The sequence below is a fragment of the Argiope bruennichi genome, chromosome 11 (genome assembly GCF_947563725.1).
Source record: "Argiope bruennichi chromosome 11, qqArgBrue1.1, whole genome shotgun sequence".
Taxonomy (NCBI): domain Eukaryota; kingdom Metazoa; phylum Arthropoda; class Arachnida; order Araneae; family Araneidae; genus Argiope; species Argiope bruennichi.
Window position 1 is genome coordinate 24,454,795 of NC_079161.1, and position 26,423 is coordinate 24,481,217.

At 30.8% G+C, this 26,423-nt stretch overlaps 2 protein-coding genes and 1 non-coding gene across 3 annotated transcripts in view; all 3 read left to right on the top strand.

Moving 5' to 3' along the window:
• LOC129957012 (cytochrome P450 3A24-like) overlaps nt 1-14,388 on the top strand; it is a 51,969-nt gene extending 37,581 nt beyond the window's left edge. Inside the window, exons 7-14 of the mRNA XM_056069118.1 lie at nt 466-605; nt 2,375-2,495; nt 4,308-4,386; nt 5,195-5,303; nt 6,209-6,297; nt 9,545-9,688; nt 11,274-11,439; nt 14,034-14,388. Coding sequence (XP_055925093.1) covers nt 466-605; nt 2,375-2,495; nt 4,308-4,386; nt 5,195-5,303; nt 6,209-6,297; nt 9,545-9,688; nt 11,274-11,439; nt 14,034-14,111 — 926 coding nt within the window. The 3' untranslated portion in view covers nt 14,112-14,388. The remainder of the gene's footprint in view (nt 1-465; nt 606-2,374; nt 2,496-4,307; nt 4,387-5,194; nt 5,304-6,208; nt 6,298-9,544; nt 9,689-11,273; nt 11,440-14,033) is intronic.
• A 4,507-nt stretch (nt 14,389-18,895) lies between these two features.
• Nucleotides 18,896-18,968, top strand: Trnak-cuu (transfer RNA lysine (anticodon CUU)). Its single transcript has one exon. It is a non-coding gene; the product is annotated as a tRNA-Lys (tRNA).
• Nucleotides 18,969-24,383: 5,415 nt separating this feature from the next.
• The window catches only part of LOC129957013 (cytochrome P450 3A9-like), a 39,876-nt gene continuing 37,836 nt past the window's right edge, over nt 24,384-26,423 (top strand). The window contains exon 1 of the mRNA XM_056069120.1: nt 24,384-24,516. Coding sequence (XP_055925095.1) covers nt 24,467-24,516 — 50 coding nt within the window. The 5' untranslated portion in view covers nt 24,384-24,466. The remainder of the gene's footprint in view (nt 24,517-26,423) is intronic.

The window sequence follows — 26,423 nt, forward strand, 5'->3', positions numbered from 1 at the left end:
AGAACTGGCCTTCCAGAGAAAAGCGGAGCAGCGACGGAGTGAATCTAGTGCTGAACTAAGCTGTGTGCTACTGTCTGCAGTAGAATCTGTTGTATGCTGCTGTGTATGCTGCTGTGTATGCTGTTGTATGCTGCACGTCTCGGCTGAAGATAATCGTCTGTTGTGCTGTATATAGTTGTCGTCTTTGTGCTTTCCTGAGTGTCTTCGTGTAAATAAACGTCGTTGTTTTATTTTCTACTGCCGCCTGGTGATTGAGCGTTCTTCACACCATATAACTTCCATTATCCAAACGAACCCCGGAAATTTCGTAACAATATCATTAATTTAAGGAATTTTTTTTTCATATTTTTACACTTATTTAAGATTAATTGATTTTTGATTAAGATTTATTTATTTTTTAATGTTTGAAAATGTGTAATGTTGTGAATAATGAATATCATCATTTTTTTTTCTCTTTCTTTACAGTGAGTTTCCGTTCCTTGAACTGGTTTTGGACTTGGTTGAACCGATTCAGGTTGATTCTCATGAACAAAGGAACAAACCCGATCAAAGAGCTCATTCAATCAGTGAAAGATGTCATATCTATGAGAAGGAAAAACAAGGAGGTACGTTTGATATACTTAGTAAATACTGATTAGTAATAGTAGTTAAAGAAAGAAATTGAATCAATTGCAGAAACTATTATAATTAATGGTTAATCAAGTTCATAAATTAATTAGTATTACATTTATAAAAATATCAATTAAAATAAGCAGTCAATAGAAAAAAGAATTAAAGTGGAATATTGATCTTAAGAAACTAAAAGTTCTGAAGCAAAATAAAACAACAAGCATATTTTTATTTTCAATCATAATGTACCAAATATTTATAGAAAAATGCTTTCTTTTCTTCAGTTATAAGTTCACTGATAAGTAAGTTAATTAAAGTAAAAAAAAGAATTATGCAGTTAAACCTCAGCGCTCTCTTATGAATTAAGCAACGCCATTTTATATATAACATTAGTTCAGATCCCTCTTATTAAGAATATTAAATACTAGAGAACAATTAATGCCAAACCATCATTCAAAACCAGTTTTGTCATTGACGAATTAAAATGGTATTTGACAATGATTTAAATTAATTTGCTCGTTTTCCCATTTTGAATCTCCACAAAGGATATTTTGAGAGTAATTTCTTCGTTTGATCCTTCGTCAGTTGATCCGACAGCTTGGACTCCAACCTTTCATGTCGCATCAGCTCTTGAGCGTTTATAGGCGATGCATATTATGTTCCCCCAGCCCTATTTATATCCTAAATGGTTTGGTTTGGTTTAGTTATATTAACGTCCCATTTGAAGCAACACTTGGGCTATTTTGGAACGGACCTCGTCATTTTGAACAGCGGTCAGATGACGAGGACTACACTTGAGCTGGCACCCCCCTCTCCACACCACACCAGCGGGAGGACGTTTGGTCAGGACGGATTTAACGTGCAACAGGCCCCCTTACACGACGGTTCTTCGGTGGAATCGGGTCTCGAACCTGAAATCCTCCGGTTCCGAAGCCGAGACCTTACCACCAGGCCACCGCGACCCTCATGATATGCCAAAGTCGATTAGATAAGTAAACATTTTAGAACTGTTTTTTTAAACTATACATTCTGAATAGATAGTAAAAGCGATTGTAAAATAGCTATGTGGTATATGTTAATTCTGGTGTCGAAGTTTATCTATCTAGCACTCTTCGTTTTGTATTTATCGTGTTAATTTATATTCGAACAGGCTGCCTTCCTCTGAACAGATTTTACTCAAAACTTGATAGAAATCTACAAATTTGGTATTAAGACCGTATATCAAATTTCATCTTGTCTAGATCAAACCGTTTTTGAATTATCTTTGTCCCCTACAGACGGATGGTTTGGTTTAGTTATATTAACGCCTTGTTTGAAGCAACACTAGAGCTATTTTGGAGCGGACCTCGTCATTTTGAACCGCGGTCAGATGACGAGGACGACACCTGAGCTGGCACCCCCCTCTCCACACCACACCAGCGGGAGGACGTTTGGTCAGGACGGATTTAACGTGCAACAGGCCCCCTTACACGACGGTTCTTCGGTGGAATCGGGTCTCGAACCTGAAACCGTCCGGTTCTGAAGCCGAGACCTTACCACCAGGCCACCGCGGTCCTTGATATCCTAAATGCTAGTGTAATCAAGAATGGAATCTCACAGTTGACAGTTTCATTACAATCAAACTGTGAAGATCTCTACATTCATCGATGGATACCTCTATTAAGAAGCAGTTTTAATGCAACGATCTCAGTTGCTTCACATTTCAATACGATGATATGGCATTATATTTATTTGGATCTTTAAATTTCCATCTCTTTATATGCAGAGCAGAAGACCTGATCTCCTTCAGATGATGATTGATGCCGAAATCGACGACTTATCAACTGTCACTTCTGAAGACTTGACGGCTACAGGGGATTCAGATAACAAAGAAAAGGAAGTAAAAAGTAACGTTGAACACCATTTAGAAAACTTTTTTTTTTTGTTTTTGTTTAAAATATCCGATTCTCTTCTAAAATTCTATTGAAATTTTCTTATTCAGAGAACTACACTGAAAAAAAAAAATAGAGCATCATTTTTCATTGAAAAATAACAGTATTTCTCAGTGATAAGCATTTCAAAATATGCAAGATGAATGACGAAAAAAACCAGTGAGAGTGGTCACCATAAAACTTGCTCGCATACTCTCTAATAAACTTGTAATGCCAGGGAACGCCTTGCCTGGTATTGGCGTACAAAATTTTCAAAATGTTACTTTTGACGCGAATTTATTATTTTTACGGAATCTATCGTGTCATCCTTGGCTAGTTATTTAGCATTTAATCCCTGGCATGCGGTTAATAGTGTAATGTCTTGATCTAGACTGATCAAATAACGAAGTAGGATTTCCAAACAATTCCTTATTTTACAGCCCTATATATACAAAAGAACAATTTTTTCTAATCTTGGTTAAATAAATAGTTATTTACACCTGTGGTAGTAGACACAATAGTCAAAGTCGAAGGGTTTTCTTGAAACTCGGTTCTCGAACTCCGAACTCGTGGGCGTAGTCCAACAGTCTGCCTGCAATTCGTTTCTTCTCTTCTCCTAAAAAAATCTCCGCACTTTATTTCGGCGACAATCTCCGCCTCTTAATTTACATTGGTCATTTGAGCTCTCTTTCGGCCAATCGGGGTTCAGCAATATGCTCTCTGAGCGGTGCCAGTCGGTCGTGGGAAGGTCCTTTGTGTAATACACTTTTCATAACTGCCTATTCTGGAACACTGTGTTATCATAATCTTTTCACAATGAGAAACATTTAGCATCCAGATGTTTGGACACCCCTTTCTCTTTGAAAGTACTCTCAGTATCTCTTGGATGAGGAATTCCCACATGTGGTCTTTCACTGTAGTCGCTAATGAACAGATGCGAGACCACCCAGGTGAAAAGATCCACCATCTGGCTATCTCGAGGAGTTTAGTAAGTAACAACGACGACACAGCTGGCTGTAAATGTCTTATCAGTACTGGGAAACGGGAAATGTTACAATAGTCTCCAAAAATCGAATTTAGATGCGTTTTTCCTCAAGCAATTGGAACAAAAATGTGACACAAAACTATGCTTGTAGTCACAAAACCACATACCATATGTGATATATTTAAGTCATTGCATCTTATAGTTATGGCGTTTACATATTTCTAAAAGTACAAACCGACAGACGGTCAATCCTTTGTTGAATTTGGTTCAAAACCCGATTGGTGTCGTCTCTACAGATGTTAATTATGTGGATCTATTTTTATTAATCTATATCTCTTGATAGTGTTAAATCATATTTGAACAGCCGGACATACAGACTTCTTTTGAAAATTTGATAGAAATCTACAAATTTGTTCTATAGACCGTATACCAAATTTTAACCGTCTACATCAGAGCGTTTTTGAGTTGTCGAGTTATCGTATCGAGTTTTGAAAACGACTTTCTTATTCGTATCTTCATATAGAGAAGTTAACTGCAAAGTTAAAAGTCTCCAACAGCAACAGTTTTCTGTGCAATCGTGAAAAGTTATTGCGATACATCACTTTAGAAATTGAAGTTATTGCTATACATCACTTTAGAAATTGAAGTTATTGCGATACATTACTTTAGAAATTGAAGTTATTGCGATACATTACTTTAGAAATTGAAGTTATTGCGATACATTACTTTAGAAATTGAAGTTATTGCAATACATTACTTTAGAAATTGAAGTTATTTCAGTGAATATCTGTATTTTCCCACAGGTTCGACCTCCTCAAAGCTAATACGAAAAATGACGGATGCTGATATTTTGGACAATTCTGTTCTTTTCTTCTTAGCAGGGTAAGGATAAATGTTTATTTTGGATTTCTTGATTATTCCATCCTTATAAAATCGTTCGCAAAAGTACTTTTCAAAGAGTAGTTGATATCGTAACAAATCTGTAATATAATTTCTCTGTATCGCTGGTTTAATAAAAAGAGAGAAGTACAAATATATTTAATGAATGCCGAAATGATGTCAGATAGATAATCAGACAAACTCTGCGACTATTTGGCAATAACAATGAAGGTTCTAGAAAATACAAAAATTATGAAGATATCTCTATTAGAATCCGAAATCTGAAGATTATTCTGGAAAATTTCATGCTTTGCCATAAATTGTATAAAGATATGAGATGACAGTCAGTTCAGTGAATTCGTTGTTTGGAATGTTGATAACGAAAAGAGTTCTCTCGCTCATTTGAGTGTTCATTTGCTGTTGCTTCTGTTTGGCAGCGATTTGGTCGTTTGCAAGTGTGTCGTTAATTTCTGCAAGCACTTTTTGTGAACACATCAGCTTTGTCTCTCAACCTGTCTTTTGTGTTTTCTAGTGAAATAAAACAACGTTATTCCTTATTGAATCTGTTAGACTTCTCATCGTACGCACATTGGATGATTTCTTCAATAATATACTTTGAAATGTTCCCAATTTGAACATTTGATTTGACAGGATATTTTAAATACAGATGTTTGTTTTTTGTCACATAAAAGCATATTTTATATGAATTATCCGTTAGTAATTTTCATGCTTTGACTGAAAATGTAATATTTTAAAATATGGATATCCTGCAACGACTTCTAAATTATTTTAAGAAAATCTGCCATTTCAGATACGAGACAACCAGTACAGCCTTGGCTTTTACAACACATTTTCTGATTCAGCATGAAGAAGCACAAGAAAAAGTAAGACAGGAAGTTCAACAGTTACTGGAAACTGAGGTAATTAATCCTTTATTTACTGACGGTATTTAAAAGTACCATTTAAATCTGGCTTATATCTTCGTAATATGACAATTTTTGTTGATGGTATTCTAAAGAACACGGAGAATGTAACACAAATAGCAAGAAGTTAATATAAGCTAAAAGTAAGAATTAAAAGTAATAATAAAAGTAGGAATAAAAGTAATTAATAATTAAATTAATTAAGATATTTCTATTAATTAAAATATTTTTCTTGGGTTCCCTGGGATTATTCTGCAAGAAAACTTAACTGCTAGTGCAAAAATGTTGAAAAATTGATGGCAACATAATTCAGTTAATAAAGGGTTAAAAGCGCTAAAGAGTTATTGTATTGGATCTACTTTCTAATAATGGCTCAATGGATATCATAATCCAAGAGTTGATTTCTAAGGTTTTAGAGATATGCATATGCTTCCTCTTGGAAAATTGCTTTAAATGACCTAAAAATTATTTTAAGTTATGATTTTCCGAAATATTTGAAATACTTACGAAAGAAAATACAAAATTGTTTTCCTTTTACTAATCGTCAATGTTGTTTTTTTAACTCTTTTAAATGTTCAACTTATTTTTTAATATAATTTCTTCTTGAAAAATTTCATTTTAAAATGTTTTGTTATAATTTTTTTAAAGAATCTGTAAATTTCCATTTTAAAGTTTCTTAAAATTGTCATTTCTGTTATTTTAAAAAATTATACGCATTTTTGACAAAGACTTAAAGAAACGTCTTAAAATATCTATTAGAATATACTATCACGCATAAAACATTTTCGAAAATTTTAATCCATATTTGAAATTTATTTTCGAGAATATATAAAAATTGGATGAATTTTATAATATTACATATAAATTTGCCATTTTTTTTAATAATATCTATATTTTTATAGGGCGAACTTGATTACTATTCTGTTAGCAAACTGCAATACTTAGATCAAGTTTTTCAAGAATCCTTACGATTATATCCTCCAATTTATCTGTAAGTATCAAATGAAATAAATATAAAAATAATATAAATTGAATAGAAGTATCAAAGAAAATAAATATTGATACGAAATTTCCCGAGGTTCGTTTGGATAGTGGGGGTTATATGGTGTGAAGAACGCTCAATCACCAGGCGGCAGTAGAAAATGAAACAACGACGTTTATTTACACGAAGACACACAGGACAGCACAAAGACGACAACTATATACAGCACAGAAGACGATTATCTTCAGCCGAGACGTGCAGCATACGACAGTATACACAGCAGCTCTACTCCGTCGCTGCTCCGCTAGTCCCTAGAAGACGAGTTCTTCACCGTCGCTTCCGACTACTCTTCGACTCCACTGGTCCACGACTCAATTCACCGTCGGTTCACAACTACGACGACTCCACTGGTCCACGTCCACTCTTCTCTGTCGCTTCCGACTACTCAATTCACCACTGGTTCACCACTCGACTCACCACTACTCGGCAGCGACAGGACTGCTTCCTTTAATAGGCATTAGGAGGCGAGGCCAGAAGCCTCTCAACCAATCAGGAACGTTCGAGGCGTATTTCCGTTCCTACTGGACGGATCGGGAAAATTCTTGATGTTTCGAGTATAATCTATTTTGTAGCCAAAGTCGCCAAATTCGTCGCATCACAGGTTCGTAACAATATAAAGGCATCTTTGGAATCTTTCTAATGTTAGGGCATACCAAATGTAATTTTGTAAGCCAAATTACACAATGACTGAAGTTTAGAATATTAGAACGCCAAAATTATTATTTGTATTTATGAAAACTGGGCAAAAAATCTAATTGTATGAAGTTTGATGCAAAAATAAACGAAATGTAAGCAAAATCAATAAGTTTTTACTATTAACAATTTTTGGTATCGAAGAAAAAACATTTATTGTAAAAACATATTCATTTTAATAAAATATTTCTTCTTTGCTTTTAGGAAGAAAAAGAAAATATTTCTTTCTAAAAGATTGAATATTTCTCATTCTTGTTATAGATATAAAAAAGATTTTTCTCTCTTCTGGTATCTGAAAATTTGTGAATTTTCAATGCATAGAAAATATAAACTATTCAAACATTTGTCATTAGTAAAAATACTTATATCAGCATATATTGATTCACTTTTAAGTAGTTATAATTTATCTTTATTCTTTTTAAATGTTATTTATTTAGTTTTTTTGCATATATCTTTAAAAATCTATGATTTTATATGGAGAAATTAATTTTTGGATCATTACATCTTTGTTTGTTTCGGAAGAGAATATTTTTCTGATAGGGATTTCTTCAATAATGATGATGTACTTATAAATTTTCAATAGTTCTGGAATTGAAATGACAATGTTATTTACTTTTTTCGTCTGATCAGTAATTTTTGCGTACCATAATTGGCTTTGGTTGTTTGTTATTTCGCATACAATATTGGTAATATTTTATGAAATCAGATCTGTTTGCTAAATATTCACACATGAAAATACTGAAAATGATGAAATAATTATAGAAAGCTTCTAAATTTATTCCAGTTATTTTTAAAGATAATTTTTTTAATTAATGTTATGAAGATAAATTTTTTAAAACATTTCTTTCAGACTCTCTTGAAAGTTTAAATTGAAACTGTTGTTTATTATGCGTTGCGCTAGTTAGTAACAAATAAGAAGTAGCAAATAATTAGAGTTCGCTATTCCTAGAATATTCTGATAGCTACTGTATGTGCGGTAAAATCTAATGCATATAATTCAGTTTAATTTTAAAATTATATTCTAATATTAAATTATTGCTTGATTTTAAAATTATATTCTTACACTTACCTTCATACAAATTTTAAAACATACATATACAACTTTTCTTTTTCTTATAAAAGTACGGATAAAAAGTATACTAAAAGACATTAAGGAATAAAGATAATTTGTATATAATAAAAGAGAGATAATTAAAGTCCAAATAAGCTCTAAAAAGCCAGACGATATTCTCGCGACTCTTGGTGGAGGAAAATCATTTAATTTAAAGAAATCATAAACAAATTAATAGCCCCATGTAAAGGTGACATCACTTAATCAAAACGCTGAACATAAATTAATCATAATATTTCAAAAATTTTCGCTCATTTCTCTAGTGTTGGAATTTTTTAGGTGAAAGTTCTAATCCAAAGATCAAAGTTACTTTGTGAAGAAAAGTTACAAAGATTATTCTTACCGAAAAAATATGTAAAATGCAGCAGATCATGGAAAGCTTCCAGAACAACTCAGAGCTAGAGATAGAATTAACATAAATAGTAGCTAAGAAAAAAACGTATCGTTGACTTTCCTTGAGTTCAATGACATCAGATTATCTTTGAATAAAAATGATGCGGGTTTACACTCAGCCGGTTATAAGACGGCCAGTAGACAGCGCATGCGTAGAAAAGCTGAAAAATGCTGTTCGGTCGATAGCAAGTAATTGTCCCGACGGGAAAACTACATGCCGCTGAATTGCCTTTTCTTCTTACTGCGCTTGCGTTTGTAGAATTTGGCGATTTTTTTGACGTGAAAAAATTGATCACTTATCATAGATTAATTGCGAAATTTTTTGCTCTTTGTTCTTTCGAATGCGAGGTTGTTGTTTTATTTATTTTTATTTTTATTATTATTATTATTTTTTTTTTTTTTGACATTTCTTTTCTGTAGTTTTCCAAATTTTGATATGTTGACCTTTTTTTTTCTTCTTTTATCATAGTTCTTTATATAAATATCCATAGTTTTAAAACGGTAAGCAGTAAAAAAAAAAATTCAGAGACGCCAAAAACAGCAATTTATAGCCAGCATAGAAAGCCTGAATCTATGTTATGGAATTGTGGCAAACATAAATCAGTCCCTTTCTGCGCATGCGTCTTTAAACTGGCTGAGTGTAAACCCCGGCATGACTCTAACTTGCTTTCATATGTAAGCTAACTATTCATACTTTTTGAGAAAGTATAGTCTCAGTTTTGATCAATTATTCTGCAACATTTAAACTACACCTAAATAAGAATATAATTGATCATATTATAGATATTTTTATATATTTTAACTTTTTACCCTTCATTTTAATTTATACTATATCTGAAAATATACTTAGGAAAAATTGAAAGACTGTGGTTAAGGAATGGAATAATGTAATTTTGAAGTATATCTATTTAAAAGTATTTTGAATAATATAATTTTAGATGACATAGTTAATATGCAGTATTGCTTTAATCATATTGTTCAAAAATGCGTTTTTCATAGGTTCGTGAGTCGAGAATGTGGAGAAGATGTTGAATTTGGAAATATAAAACTGAAGAAAGGAACTGCAATTCAGGTGCCCGCTTTTTACATGCATAGGGATCCCGAGTTATGGGGAGCGGACGTGAAGGAATTTAAACCAGAGAGGTAATTCTTCTGCAAACTTCGAAATATTAATACATTGCTATGTTATATGACTAGATTGTGTAAAGTTGCTGTAGCAAGATTAACTGGATATCTTTAAATGTACAATGAATAAAGTAGTAATTTTGGTTTTTAAAAAAAGTTGTAAAATTTATTAATGTTCAAAATATTTTTAAAAAGTTGCGCTTAAAACGTTCTGTCATAGGTTGAATGAAAGAAACTGGTTTCTTTCAAACCGGAGCATTATTTTCCGAAAATGAACCACCAACTTCTTTGGCAAAATTAGTGTAAAACAATTTTTTATTGTGCTCCGCTATGAGCTCGAGAAACAATGTACGGACCCAAATAACACATTTTAAACACAGTGACTTTCATCTTCTCTTGGACATGATACAAATCTATGCAGTCTTGAGTTTTTCATTTTTGAATCAATATTTGATGCTTTCAATATCTTTTTTCGCTTGTTCCATTTCCAGTTTATGATGATTTCTCATGGCTATAGTGGCTTTCAGAGATGTTTTAAAGGAAATAGTCCAATTGAGTTAAACCATTGATTTAGGCACATGTTTGCTATCTAATCTTAGCAATTTCCGGTTTACAACAAAAAAAAAAAAGTTTTTGCTTAACCTTTAAAGGGCCATTTTTTTCTAGTCATATTATGTTAAAATATTTATAAGCTTGAAATTAGAATAAGAAAATGGATTCATTTAGCTTATTAGATAAATTTAATTTGATTGATTGATTAATTTGGTTAATTAATAATTAAGTAACAAATCAAGACACATCATTTTGTCTGATATAAAGAACTGAAGCATCTAAGTTTCTGACTTACAAAAAAAATGTGTCAGAACTTATGACAACCTACATTATTTCATACAAAGATTGATAAATTTGGTGAGAAGCATACTTCCCACGGCCCTAGAAAGGGTTAACCTAATCTTTAATTTTTAATACAATAATAATAGTTACTTTCAGACAGTAATGTTCTTTGTCACACGGTATAATAGTTTAAATTAAAACATCCATGCTAAATATCTTTAAAAAATATTTCATGCAAATAATTTCCAACAACAACCACTCGTCGCTTTTCACTAAATATGATTCTACAAACCACATTTATATCATTACAACACATTGTTCATTTTTAGATCTATCTATTTAATTGGCTTGAAGATTCGATACTGGTCCAAGTGGTAACCTGGAGAATTTACGGTTTAATCAGCTCGATGATTCTTAACTTGTTAAAGAAGAAGAACTTAACTTGTTAAAGAACACAACAATGTTAAAAGAAGAAGAAGGGGGGGGATACGTAGCAAGTTCAATTAAATGGTCCGAATTTGGAATCTCTCCATTACTAACAATCCAATAATAGACAAATAGTAGTTATGCTTGTTTAATTTTATAATAATTTTATTAATCGTTTATGTACCTAGTCATCAAGAATCATCGACAGGCGCTATTAAAATTTTAAACAATACTTTGTCTCCCCAAGATTTTCATCTCCCACGCCATCTCAGTCTATCCGGAATTCAAGTAGAAATTTCGTTCGTCATGCCCAAGTTCACTTGTTTTTGTTTTCATTTTCCAGATTTTCTCCAGAGAACAAATCCAAAATTCATCCGATGGCTTTCCAGGCATTCGGACAGGGACCTAGGAACTGCGTTGGAATGAGATTCGCTTACATGGAGGCTAAACTCGCTCTGGCAAGACTGCTGTCCAAATACAAATTCAAACCCTGTTCGAAAACAGAGAAAGTAAGCATGTGTTTATTTAAAAATATTCCACTTTTGGTATCAAATTCTATGGTTTGATTTGGTTATATTAACGACCCGTTTGAAGCAACACTAGGGCTATTTTGGGACGGACCTCGTCATTTTGAACCGCGGTCAGATGACGAATCAAATTCTATGATAATAATAGTACTAACTGCTTTTGGCGACCAACATGTTTGCCTAGATTATCGATTTTTTAATCTGTAACAATGTTTTTTAGTCATCTTTTTATTTGACACGAACTGAAAAATATGAATTGATTTGAATTAATTAAAATTAAAAAGTATATATATGAGGGAATAAAAGCGGAAGTGAAAATCCTATGCGGAGTTAATGATTGGTAAAAGCACGCGGTTGAATGTTTCAATGCACGATTTAGAATTCCAGTATAAGATTTAAAAACACTGGGTTAAAAGGATCTCGAAGTTAAGAGTTGAGAATCACCTGTTAGCTCGTAGCTTCTAAGCAATTACAGCTGCCGATAGGGCCGCGGTGGCCTGGTGGTAAGGTCTCGGCTTCGGAACCGGAGGATTTCAGGTTCGAGACCCGATTCCACCGAAGAACCGTCGTGTAAGGGGGTCAGTTGCACGGTAAATCCGTCCTGACCAAATGTCCTCCCGTTGGTGGGGTGTGGTGTGGAGAGGTGGGGGGGGGTGCCAGCTCAGGTGTCGTCCTCGTCTTCTGACCGCGGTTCAAAATGACGAGGTCCGTCCTAAAATAGCCCAAGTGTTGCTTCAAACGGGACGTTAATATAACCAAACCAAACCAAACCAAAGCTGCCGATAAAGCTTAACGACCCCTTTGAAAACTCGAGCAATGCAAATCGCTCTCTACATATACACACCTTTAGTTACCATTTAACCACACAGTGCACCGTGTAGCCATTTGGTTATACTTTTTTATTTCCAGTTATAAGATTCACGTGACTATTCCAAACGGCAACAGCGAGTGTTTGGAATTCCTTTTTAATAAACATTTATAGAAAAGACTGATATATGGCAAGAGCGATACTAGAATTATATTTAAACCTGAAACTTGTAAAAATATTCAAAATGTCTGTTGTATAAATAGTTCTACCGTTAACCCTTAACTGGGGAGGTGAAAGTTTAGGACTTAACTGGGGAGGTGCGGTCTACGAGACCGCATTTCATTTAGACTCAAATTAAATTTTCTAATGAATGCATTAGTATGAAATACGGCCAATATATTTTGCAGATATTTTTCTTGATATATAGATATGTTTTAGAAATTTTTCAAAATATATTGTCATTGAAAAAAGTAAATGCATTGGAACATGCATTTTCTTCTCAAATTCCATGTTACAATAAATAATATTCTTGAAAAAGCATATTACTTTTTACTTTTTAAATCATATTTATTTTTACAGTATATGAAGGTATATAGAGGACAATATAATGTAAAATTCAACAATTATATGAAAAATAAAAAATAAAAGTGACAATGGGTAAAATGGGCCTTTTTTTTTATCGGCTTGTGCGACTTTCATAGCACGGTTTTCTAACGCATTTTAAACATACAGATTAAGAACTAGTATAAAAATCAACCTATAAATTCTGTATCTATATCTCTTGGTATATTAATATATTTTATAAATTTTTCAAAATATATTATCACTAAAAATATTGTTTATGTTTGAACTTACATATCAAAATTAGTTCAATGCGAACTTTCATCGAAAAACTCTTCTGTACAATTATCCTTATCACTAAAATCACTTTCTGCTTCATTTAAAAGTGTCTGGAGCACTACTTCATAATAGTATCAGTAAACTGGATGATATTTCGGGACCCAAGTTGTAGCGCCATTTTCTAAGCCTTGTTTATCACTGGGACACTAACAGGGAGATGCGGTCTTAGAGACCAAGCTCGAAGAAATAACTGAATTATTTTAAAAAGCATCCGCTGAAATCGATTGAAAAAGTGCACGTGTATTGAAGGTCACAAAACAGGAATCTACAGGGTCAATCCATTCAATTGAGCTAAAAATAGAATAGGGGTGACAGGAAATCCATCGCTAGCGGTCTCACAGACCGCACGTCCCCAGTTAAGGGTTAAAAGTACTATCAAAATATTTTGTTTTCACATCATAAAAAAATGTGTTAGAAAAAAGAGATTTTTATTTCTATTGTAGATTTATTATAATGTGATCTATGTCGGTGGGATGTTGTTTCATTCATAATATAAATATTTGGCACATTTTAATTTTTTTTTTTAATTTTACGACAAAAATAATAAAACAAAATTTTCAAATAATTTTCCTAAAATATTTGCAACTGCTCGAAATACATATATGTTTTTGGGAAAAAATAAAATGTCACGCATTCAAGGATTAAACATGGTATCGTCTGAAATATTTTAAATTTACCTGACCATAAAAGAATCGTCTTTACTTGAAACATAATTATTTGGAACTAATAATTTCGTACTACTCGGTTCAATTTATTGTTTGTGTGCTTTTCTTTTGAAGGCTAATAAAAATCTAATAATATTTATCAAGAAAATTATGTGAAATGTTTTTATGTTCTAATTTTTATATTGTTTTTTTTTTCTTTACAGGAACCACTAACTTTAAAGATTTCTACAGCTACGCTAAATCCTAAGCGAGGCATCTGGACCAAAGCGGTGCCAATATGATTGATATTCATGGCAGGTTTAAATCACACAAATGACATTTTCATCTCTTGATGAATTTATCTCATCTCAAACTTCATTGACCGGTTAATAATCCGGAAATTCCAGAAGCTTCATTTTCTCATAAAGTCGATACAAAGTGATACATTTACCACTATTTTCATGTCATTCGCAAAAAATTTGTTTCAAATGCTAATTTCTAAACCACTATTTATTATTCGATCCTTCATGTGTTAAATGTGTTTTTGTTTCCGTAAAATAAATGTGTTTCAAAAACTTGCTCGAGAAATTTTTTTCTCTTTTTACATTCCTGATTTTTTTTTTTTAAATTCAAGTTTTAAAAAAGTTAATCATATACTAAATATTCAAGAATATCATGCCCGTAACTTTTGAGCATACTGATACAATACAAAACAATACTGATACAATACAATACTGATATACAATACAATACTGATACAATACAATCCATTTTATATTCAGTTTCATAATCCAGAGAGAAGAATCGCATTTTCGAACAACCCTTCTATCATTACATCTATTTAACTGAAAGATAGCGAATTTGGAATAAAGATAGTGTACCATATTTAGTTAATTGTGGTCTTTAGGTTTTTAAGTTGTCGTATATATGTGCAAATAGTTAGACAAATAGACAGCTTGACTTATTAACCCTTTAAAGGGCCATTTTTTTCTAGTCATATTATGTTAAAATATTTTTAGGCTTGAAATTAGAATAAGAAAAGAGATTCATTTAGCTTATTAGATAAATTTAATCTGATTAATTAATCAATTTGGTTAATTAATAATTAAGTAACAAATCAAGACGCATCATTTTGTGTGAGATAAAGAACTGAAACATCTAAGTTTCTGTCTTTCTAAAAAAAATTTGTCAGAACTTACGCCAAACTACATAATTTCATACAAATATTGATAAATTTGGTGGGAAGCATACTTCCCACGACCCTAGAAAGGGTTAATATATAAATTCGAAACCCAAAATTCTGATATGAAGAGCACATTCTAAAATTTCACCCACCTAGCTTACTTTTAGATGTGTGAAATCGCATCGAATTTATTGCATATACACAAATAACCAGATAGATAAACAATAAATCGATAGATGAATTAGATCGAAAACAGAATGTCCAAAATGTGGGGATTCATCGAAATTTCGAGTTTGATTTTTATGGCCAAAATTTCTACTTTAATCTCAATACGAGAAAGTGGAATCCAGGAATCATATATCCTATTACCTTATTATCTATAATACTATATCTTATACCTAATATCCTATTAATATTTTGGTCCATTTAATAAAAATAAAGAAAGACATTTTTTAGGCGTAGTCTAAAACGTAAAAATGTTTGCTTATTAATCTATGCATTATACAGAAAAATAGAAAATTCATTCAAATAAAAATGCTCTAAAATATTTAAAACATTTTATCTGACAGTCGGATACCATATTTAAACGCTTTTACTTGACTTGCCTCATGTTTGTAAAGAATAAATTACGTTATTAATTTTTCATTGATTCTTTCCAGAATACTAGAGTTCTCACATTTTATTCAGATATCTTTTCCTCAACGTCGATGCAATATTTCAATAATGTTAGAATATATGACTATGAATAAATGCATTAATTTAATTAAATATTGATTTTATGGGGCGCCATCTAGTAGCCAATTTGAAAATATTTACTTTTAAAATACAGAATAATTCAAATAATAAATGATGGAATCGCGAAAAAATATATATAAATTAAGAAAGGTTTTAAGCAATTATTTATTACAGCAGTATATTATTTATTACATAATATTCTCATTTCATTAAAATATTAAGCATTATTATGAAGAATATTGTTTATTAATCTATACTTATATAAAGCTCAATATGTGTGTGTGTGTTGGCGCTCTACAGAAAAGACCATTTGACCTACAGCTACCAAATTTGGTACATGTATACCTTAGAGGTCGGGAATGTGCACCTGGGGTTCCTTTTTTTGAATTTTTAATTAGAATTTTAATTATTAATTAAAAACTAACTTTCCCGCCAAAAAATCTTTTCATTTTCCCCAACGCCAAATGAGTATGGCTTCAGTTTTTTTTCCCAACAGTAATGAGGCTAGGGTTAACATTTTTCGGTCGATTATTTCAAACGATTCTGTTTATTATCTTAATGTTTGATGCATTTAAAATTAAACATTGTTAATGAATCGATCTTTCAGATTCATTCTGAAGTACTTTTGAATTAAAATAACACCGAATAAAGGAAATTAAAAATGTCTAATCTGCATAGCGTTACCCTAACTGGCGTAGAAAAATTCACGCATTTACGTTACCGTAACTGGCGTTGAAAATTCACGTATGCGCATTGTGTTCTGATTGTTGTGACTGATTGCGAACTTGATTTAAATTATTTTTAGGTCAGTTGCATGCTTTTGTAATTAAATTGTATTTATGTTATATATTTTTTATATATGCTTATAGTTTTAAGTACATCACTTTTTAAGTAGTTTTTTAAAACCTGTTTTCGACCGATTATTTTAAACAATTCATTTTATTTTCTTAGTGTTTGATGCATTTAAAATTAAACATTATTAATGAATCGATCTGTTCATGATGAATCTGAGAAAATTTTGTTGACAAATTCTTGAGATATTATATAAATTAAAAAAGATATTCTTTAGTGCCCACAAAGTTTAAACACTCCGTGACTCTGTTATCAGTAATCATATTATAAAAAAAAATTCTTTGTTTCAGTAAAAAATATTATTATATTAATAATTTTATATTAATAATAATTTTATAAGAAGAAAATACTGAAAATACAATAAAAGTAAAATATAAATGATATTAAAATTCCCATTTATTTACAGGTATTAAGATCAGAATATTGCATTTGAACAATTTTGATTTGACATCAATATTTTTGGAAAAACAAATTAATTAAGGCGAGAAATATGAATGCTATAAGAAGCTAAAACTTACAAAATTCTTATAGTAAGAACATTTCCGTTACGAACTAGAATATTTATTCATCTGATACAATATTAAATGTAAAAATTACAAAAGAATTCAAAGTTTATATCTAAGAATCAAGAATATAAATTGACGATAATTTTCTTCAAGCTGAAATCTTATGTAATATTTTAGAATTTTGTAATTTGGAAACGTGGATTACTCATAGAATTTCAACTCTCAGGAGACAAATGCGATTCTCATGCGATAAAATTTAAAAGTTTCACATCACTTTTGATGACATTAAACTTTTAATTTTTTAAAGTCTTTTATAACTAAAAAATTAATAAATATAAAACACGGTTTTACCATTACATATAAGAACATTTTTTAAAGTAAAAAATCTGGATATCAAGATAAAAATTGTAAAGTAGGAATAAGTAGTTACATCAAAATAATATAAAGCTTTAATAATCATCATAAAAAAAGAAAATAATTTCTAAAATTTTTTTAAAAATATGATTAAAATAATAATTTATTAAATAATTATATAATAATATTATTTTCTAAATGTGATTAAAATAATAATTTATTAAATAATTATATAATAATATTATTTTATAAATGTGATTAAAATAATAATTTATTAAATAATTATATAATAATATTATTTTATAAATGTGATTAAAATAACAATTTATTAAATAATTATATAATAATATTATTTTCTAAATGTGATTAAAATAATAATAATTATCGTATGTTTTTAGAATTCTTGTTTTTATCTCTGTATTATTAATGCAAAAATTGTTTTCCTTTTTCGATACACAGTTAAAATGCTTTTTAAAATAAAGTTTTTATATATGTTTTAACAAATAGCAAAACAAATAAAATATAATAAACTTATTATAACTTATAAATATGATGTAGCTTAGTAATTTCATAAAAAGAATCTTATCCAAAAAAAAAAAAAAATACGCCCACTATCAAGAAATACAAAGAAATTATCTGTTATAGGAAGCTAGTTAAATTACTGAGTGCTTTAATAAACGGAATAATTAAAAATACACAATTTTTAACATGAATTTGAAAACTCCATTTCTTATTGTTGCTTTATTAATCTTTATAATACAATGCTGAAAATTGTGTGTTTGACAAAAAATATCTCTTTCCGCTGACGGATAAAAAAAAAATTATATATATATATTTACAGTACCCATGTAAAGATCAGATGCCAGATTTCTTCCAGATAGTTTGTATTTGTGAGTCACCTATTTATATATACCGGATATACATTAAATCAAAATTGATTTTTGGAACTCAAAGGGGTGTAAAACGCTAGAATTTGTCAAATTTTTATTTTCGACATAATAAAAAAAAATATTGTGCAGTAAAAAAATAAAGTATTATATTCTACTTCGACGAAAGAAAAAAAAGAAGGGAAAGAAAACTGTTTAGCGGTCTTTGACACCATTAAAAAGGGAAACATTATTTTTGAATTATCTATTTTCATTGTTTGTTTTACAATATCTTAGAAATACAACAACTATTATTATCTTATCACCTGCTTTTAAAAAAATAAAGAAAGGAACATCCTTGAAAATGTGATAACATAAAGGATTATTTCAGCGTTATAAGGCTCCAAAGTTATCAACCCACAATCAATAGAATTGATTACATGAATGTGTAATATCAATATAAACACAACACTTTGAATCAAAATTAATTAGAAATGAATTTACAAATAACAAAATAATTATACACCACATATTACAGAACTGTAATGTAACAAATATAAATGTATTTATGAGGTTGGAAGGAAAAGAGCGCCCGGCTAGCTCAGTCGGTAGAGCACGAGACTCTTAATCTCGGGGTCGTGGGTTCGAGCCCCACGTTGGGCGAAGCGTTTTTTTTAAAAACTATGTATTGTATCGATAGGTTCAAGAGGAAGAAAAGTCTATGGCACTCATCAAAAGCAATGGTCTCCAACTACCCGTCGCTACAGGAGAATGCTTCCAATTAGAAACGAAAGCTCTTTCAATACCAATTGGTATTCAAATCGTAATCCAACAGTTAATTTCTAAACTATTTAAGATCCGCTCCGATCTAAACTATTAAGATAGTTAATATAGCTCCAGTTCAGAAAATGCTTTAAATAACGCAAATAATTATATTTTATATTGTTTCAGGTCATAACTGTAAAACCTCGAGGATTAAATGTGTAGTTATAGCCACATTGAACCTTATTAGAGCTACTAATTTATTATTGACATAAGAAAACACTGTTGTGACTGAGAAGTGACGTATGACATTTAACGGTTAAGTAATTTTGACACCTAATCATTTAAAAAAATTCCATTTCTTAGCGATTAATACTACTCACATTACGAAACTTTGAATATCACTATTTTTAACAATTTGCAATTTTAACTTCTGTTTCGAAGAAGAACCACCAAACAACACCCGGTTTATCTTGAGGTGGCAGTTGATTGACTTAAAATAATGAAATTCAGTGCTTCATAACCCGGTTAGTTTGTAGCGAAGAGGTGTATAAGTTTCATTGCTTAAAATATTAGTGTGTCGAGATTATATTACTAAGACAAAACGATTCTGAAAAATATATAAAAAAATTTGAAATGCTAATTTTCTCAGAAAGATATTTATTGCCTCAAACAGCATGACATATCTCTCTTTAATTATGTAAGGCACTTTTCTAATTGGAAGTATATGACTGTCTTTAACAATTTAGTGATGAGTTATTAGGCTACAATTAGAGCTTACAGCTAGTAAAGCACAAAGCAAACCGTGAGAGCACAAATAAAAAGCATGCTTTTTCAGTGAGAGCAACATTTGTTTTCATACGTAATCATGTTTGTTACATGATTGTGCCATCTAAGAAATCTTTGTAGTATCTATACATAAAGACCAACGGAATTGGTCAGTCCAAAACTTTGTAGAATAATCTTTAATAAAGATGTTATCTCAGAGAACGCCCTGCATGGCATTGTAATTACAATAGTTATGAAGTTTAGTTATATTAACGTCCCGTTTCAAAGCAACACTGGGGATATTTTGGGACGGACCTCGTCATTTTGAACCTCGGTCAGATTATTAGGATGACACCTGAGCTGGCACCCCCTCTCCAAACCTCCACACCACGCCAGTGGGAGGACGTTTGGCCCCGATAGATTTAGCGAGAGCCAGATCCGCTTACACGACGGTTCTTCGGTGGAATTGAGTCTCGAACCTAAAACCCTCCAGTTCCGAGGCTGAGACCTTACCACTAGGCCACCGCCGTCCCACACTAATTCAAAAACATTAACCTTTGACATGAGGTTAGTATTTTTAATGAATGTATCGACCTTGATGAAATTTTTGACGATTATTCTCTGGAAAGCGCTTTATAGCATTTGAAATTCGAAACTGTATTCTAATCTAGTTTTTTCCAAACGACTAAAATAAAAATTTGACATAGAACGATTCTTGTAGTCTCAAAAATCAAATACATAATCTCTTATATTTAAGTCATTCCTTTTTTTTTAATTATCACGTTTACATGTTTCTGAAAGTATAAATCGAATGACAGCCTGTTGTTGAATTTGGCTCAAATGTCTATATTATAGATTCCAAATATGTAAACCAAATTTTATCTATCTGGCTCTCTTCATTTTGTGCATACCGTTTTAAATAATATTCGGATAACTGGACTTCTTCTAAATGTTTACTCAAAATTTGATAGAAATATTACATATTTGTCAAATTTCAAACACGTTTCTAGAAGATTATATACCAAATTTCATTCTTCTAGCTCGAAGTGTTTTTGAGTGATCTTGTCAAAAGAAAAACGGATGAGGGTACAGGCAGACAGACAAACAAAAATGCGTTTTTAGAATTTAGAGAGGCTTGTAAAGGAGAGATTCTTTAACAAGTCAAAATTCGATTTTTTTTGACGATAATAATACTTTCTGTATATTTCTTACACTTGAAAAAGTAAAAATGAACCAATATATATATATAAATTTTGCTGCCTGCGTCTATTATTTCACATATGAAAAAGTAAAACGGGATCTATCTTCTTTACGAATCATTAAAAATTCAGAATATGATTCAAAAGAAGACGCAATTACTATTTATATTAATAAAACTGGGCTTAAAAATTTACGTTACTTCTACTGTTTTGAAATTTAAATGGCGTAGTTGTGGTGATACGTTAACTGATAATAAAAAATTCATTCCGTTATCAGTCACTTTCTACTTTATCTGCGTTTTAGATACAAAAACATCCAGATTTATATCTACATATTCCTGAAAACAGCATTCCGATTTCTGTCTCAATTTGCAATCTCTTCTTCGAAAGGGTTATTGTGTTTTTATACTTTAATGTTCTGAGCTTTGTTCACAATGATTTGCAATAGTTGCTCACAATTTTTATGTTTTTCAAGAAATTATTACTTTTAGTGAGTCATTTCTCTGGAAAACGAATGACCATGAATTGCAAAAAAGGTATTTTCTGCTTCTGAAGTATGACGGACAGATTGAAATTCATACATAAAATTTATGATGGCTGCAGGAATTCTAAAATACATCTCCTAATTTTTCTTTTCTATTTTTATCCTTTTGACTGTCCTTACTTCATTGCGATGTCATTTCTCTCCCTCTTTCTAATTTATCAACTCAGAAATCTTTCGAAAAGTTTCAAAACTAATAATATTTATTCAATACAAGCCGTCTTTGACGATTAGTTGGTTCGCTAAAATTAATACTGACTACAACTTTCAAATAAATACTTTATATAACTTGATTTCTTAGTAATTTCTCGAGTAAAATATTTATGTTTCAAGTTTTGATAGGCATATAACTTCTATTATTATAGAAGCTTTACGTCGTTCTGTTTGTTATACTATACATCTCTAATTTTCTATCAGCTGTCATAAAATTTGGAATTTAAATTGAAGAAGAAGTCATTAAACTTCATTTAAAACAAAAACAATTTTACTAAAACCAAACATATTTTTTTAAATATATGAGTACAGAAAATAGAAACGCTCAACTGTTAAGTATTATGCTAACTACAGGATATTTTTTTAAATAATTAATGCAATAACTCAAACAATTATTCAATAAAGATTTCTTTGATTCATCGTAAAATTCAGTTTTTAATTTTAGTTTCAAAAGGATTCAAATGGTGTAAATAATACTACTGTTACGAAATTTCCCGGGGGTTCGTTTGGATAGTGGAAGTTATATGGTGTGAAGAACGCTCAATACCCAGGCGGCAGTAGAAAATAAAACAACGACGTTTATTTACACGAAGACACACAGGACAGCACAAAGACGGCAACTATATACAGCACACAATTATCTTCAGCCGAGACGTGCAGCATACACAGCAGCATACAAAACAGCATAAACAGCAGCATACAACAGACTCTACTGCAGACAGTAGCATACAGCTTAGTTCAGCAGTAGCTTCAATCCGTCGCTGCTCCACTTATCTCTGGAAGGCCAGTTCTTTACCGTCGGTTCCGACTACTCTCCGACTCCACTGGTCCACGATTCAATTCACGTCTACTCGGCAGCTGCGGGCCACTCCTTTTATAGGTCTCAGGAGGTGGGGCTAGAAACCTCTCCACCAACCAGGAACGTTCGAGGTGTAACTCGGTTCCTACTGGACGGAACGGGAAAATTCTCGATGTTTCGGATATAATCTATTTTGGCGCCAAATTCGTCACCAAGTCGCCAAATGGTCGCCAAGCTCAGGGATCTCGTATGGAACCCACTATGCTGGGAAGAAGCATCAAGGATTCGTAACAATACTTTATTTTGTTTCAGTTAATACGTAAATATATTTCTGAAAATTTATGAAATCTAAATACAATTCTATACAATCTTTTGGTCCTAAGAAATCATGCTCAATGAAATATTATTGACTCTCCAACTTTTAAATAGATATTTTTTTTAAATGTTTTATCTCCTACGACTAAATATGGTCGAGGTGTGGAATTTTGAATATTACTACTTTAGAACAATCATCAGTATCATAATTTTAGAACAATAAGCCATAGGTGCACTGTTGGAATAGTCTCCCAGAAGCTTTCTCTTATAAAATATATATATATAAGTGTCATCTTCCTTTACACCTGTATAAAATAATATCCCTTTGGCAAGAAGAGAACGACACGATTGCTCAGATTGTTATTTTCAGAGTTCTAGATATGAGAAAATGTTTTTCGTTTTATAATATAATAATAATAAAGAAAAACGAATATAAATTTTGGACATCCTTTTTTTGCAATCGATCGAAACAAATATTTTGACACCGAACTATAGTTTTAGTCACAACATAACATTACAAACTTCATTTAATTAAATTACTAAATTTCTGAATTATTACTTTCACATGTGTTGGAAAATACAGACCGACAGAAGAACAGTAACTCCTTGACGGATTTAATTCAAAATTTTCTTAAAATTTACAATTCATATGCTTTATCTGTGCACCAAATTTTATGTATCTAGTTCTTAATGTTTTGTAGTTTTCATGTTAACATATATTCTCACAGCGAGAGAAACAGCCTAATTGTGAATGGATTCCTCTCAAAATTTGATAAAAATATATAAAGACTACATGCTAAATTTCATCTGTCTAGCTCTAAACGCATTTGAGTTGTGTTTAGATAAGTGTAAACGTAGCTATAAAAATAAGCTTTTTCGGATTCAGGAAAATAGCATATGTAAATATTTATTAAAATATCGAGGTCAATTTTTTTTTTTTTTTTTTTTTTGACAATTACAATATTTTCTCTTATACGAGAAAGTAAAGACATGATGCCAACGCTGATTAGCTAATAATTTGATTTTTTTTTCATTCTCAATTACATTTAATATGTGACTATAATATCACTTTAATTGACTACATACTCATTTTAAGAAAAAAGGCACATAATTTGAAATAAAAATTATTTGAAAAGAATATCCATTTTTATGGAAATCTAAAAACTGTTTCAAAACAAAGAGGATATCGCTGCAGTTCGAAAACCCCCCCAAGTAATTAGTTATTCTCCATTACGTAAAATACATGGCTGTAATGTCCCTTAAATTATCTACTCTCTCACTCTCAGAAAAACGATACAATGTTTGAAATCGAAATTACTGGAATAAGATATTTCTTTTTATTCAGATTATAAAAACTCTTTAAAAACAAAAATGTAAGAAAGCACAACAATAACCAGAGGTCCGTGAGTAACTATTCTCAATTTTAAAAAAAAATGCCTGTCATATTGATAAGATTTGAAGATAAGAGTTAAAACACTACCCAAAGTTCTTCAGCTTATCACTTCCTTATTTATGGGCAGATGAGTGACAATTGAGTTAGGGAGGCACAGTTTTAAGTGAAAGGATGTGGACATTTGCGCTCCTTGCCGTAGGGGTTGTAGCTTTATGGCTGCTGTAAGTAAGATTTCACTTTCTCTATTCGGTAACTTATAAGCTTTGTATCTGTTGGGAGTATTTCAGTTACTAATCAGAGATGAATACAAATATTCTAATTTGAATTAATCACTGATCGGAGACGAATACAATTAATCGCATTAACCATTAATCAAACATGAATATAAGTATTCTAATTTGAATTAATCACTTTTCAGAGACGAATACAATTAATCGAATTAACCATTGATCAGACATGAATATAAATATTCTGAATTAATCACTGATCAGAGACGAATACAATTAATCGAATTAATCATTGATCAGACATGAATATAAATATTCTGAATTAATCACTGATCAGAGACGAATACAATTAATCGAATTAACCATTGATCAGGCATGAATATAAATATTCTGAATTAATCACTGATCAGAGACGAATACAATTAATCGAATTAATCATTGATCAGACATGAATATAAATATTCTGAATTAATCACTGATCAGAGACGAATACAATTAATCGAATTAACTATTGATCAGACATGAATATAAATATTCTGAATTAATCACTGATCAAAGACGAATACAATTAATCGAATTAATCATTGATCAGACATGAATAAAAATATTCTAATTTGAATTAATCACTGATCAGAGACGAATAAAATTAATCGAATTAATCACTGATGAGACATGAATATAAATAGTCTAATTTGAATTAATCCCTGATCAGAGACGAATATAATTAATCGAATTTGAGTTAATCCCTGATCAGAAATGAATATAATTAATTGAATTTGAATTAATCACTGATCAGAGACGAATGCAATGAATCGAATTTGAAGTTATCACTGAACAGAGAAGAATGAAATTAATCGAATTAGAGTTTATCACTGATCAGAGACGAATACAGTTATTTTAATTATATTTAATCACTGATCAGAGATTAATACAGTTAATCCAATTTGGTCTGTTGCAGAAAGAATTAAATAACCTAATTCATAGGAACTCGCTTTTTCTTAGGAAATCGGAAATGTATTTAAAAGCGAGGAATATCGCATTGAATACTTAATAAAATAATATTAAAACAAGGAATATCATATTAATATTACTTAAAGTAAGAAACATTATATTTAAAAGTTTTCTTTACGTTTTAATGAAGTTTTAAGTGTAATACATTGAACGAATATTTTTTTCTCGGAATTTGATCACAATAAGCAACTTGAAATTTTTTATTACTGTTTAGTGAACGAATGACGTTGTAACGACTATTATAGAAGACAGATTACCCAATAACGATCCACTGCACATGTTTAAATTCTGTACTTACATAATTTCTAAATAACTTATAGCACATAAATTTACTGCAGTGTCACGAGCTGGTGAGAATTCAGCATAATAAAGAAAAATATTAAAACTTAAAACAAATTTTGCCTTTTCGGTTACAAAAAAAAAAAAAAAAAAAAAAAAAAAATATTACAAGGGGAAAAAAAAGTCGAACTTATTTATTGCGCACGACTGGATTGGTTTACATCAGTTGTACCATAGCTATTCTTTTTTTTTCCTATCCCTTAGAGTTTTCAACTTTATGAGACTTCTTTTCCTTCCCCCATTCGTTCGTCTAATGACATTTTTATTAATAATGTTCAAGACTTATGCTATCGGTTCGAGTTGTTCAGCTATTGAACTAAACTATTTGGAATTCTTTTCAGATTTTCCATTTTTGTACCATTTTTACTTTTTTTTAACGAAGTATACAAACACATTTTTGGCACCGTATTTTCTAAGAGGAAATCTATCTATTTGACTATCCGAGACAAGAGAAACAATAACTACAAAACGCAAAGAACTAAATAAATAAAACATAAACTAGATAAATACACAGGTCTAGCGTCTAAAATATAAATTAGTATCAAAATTTG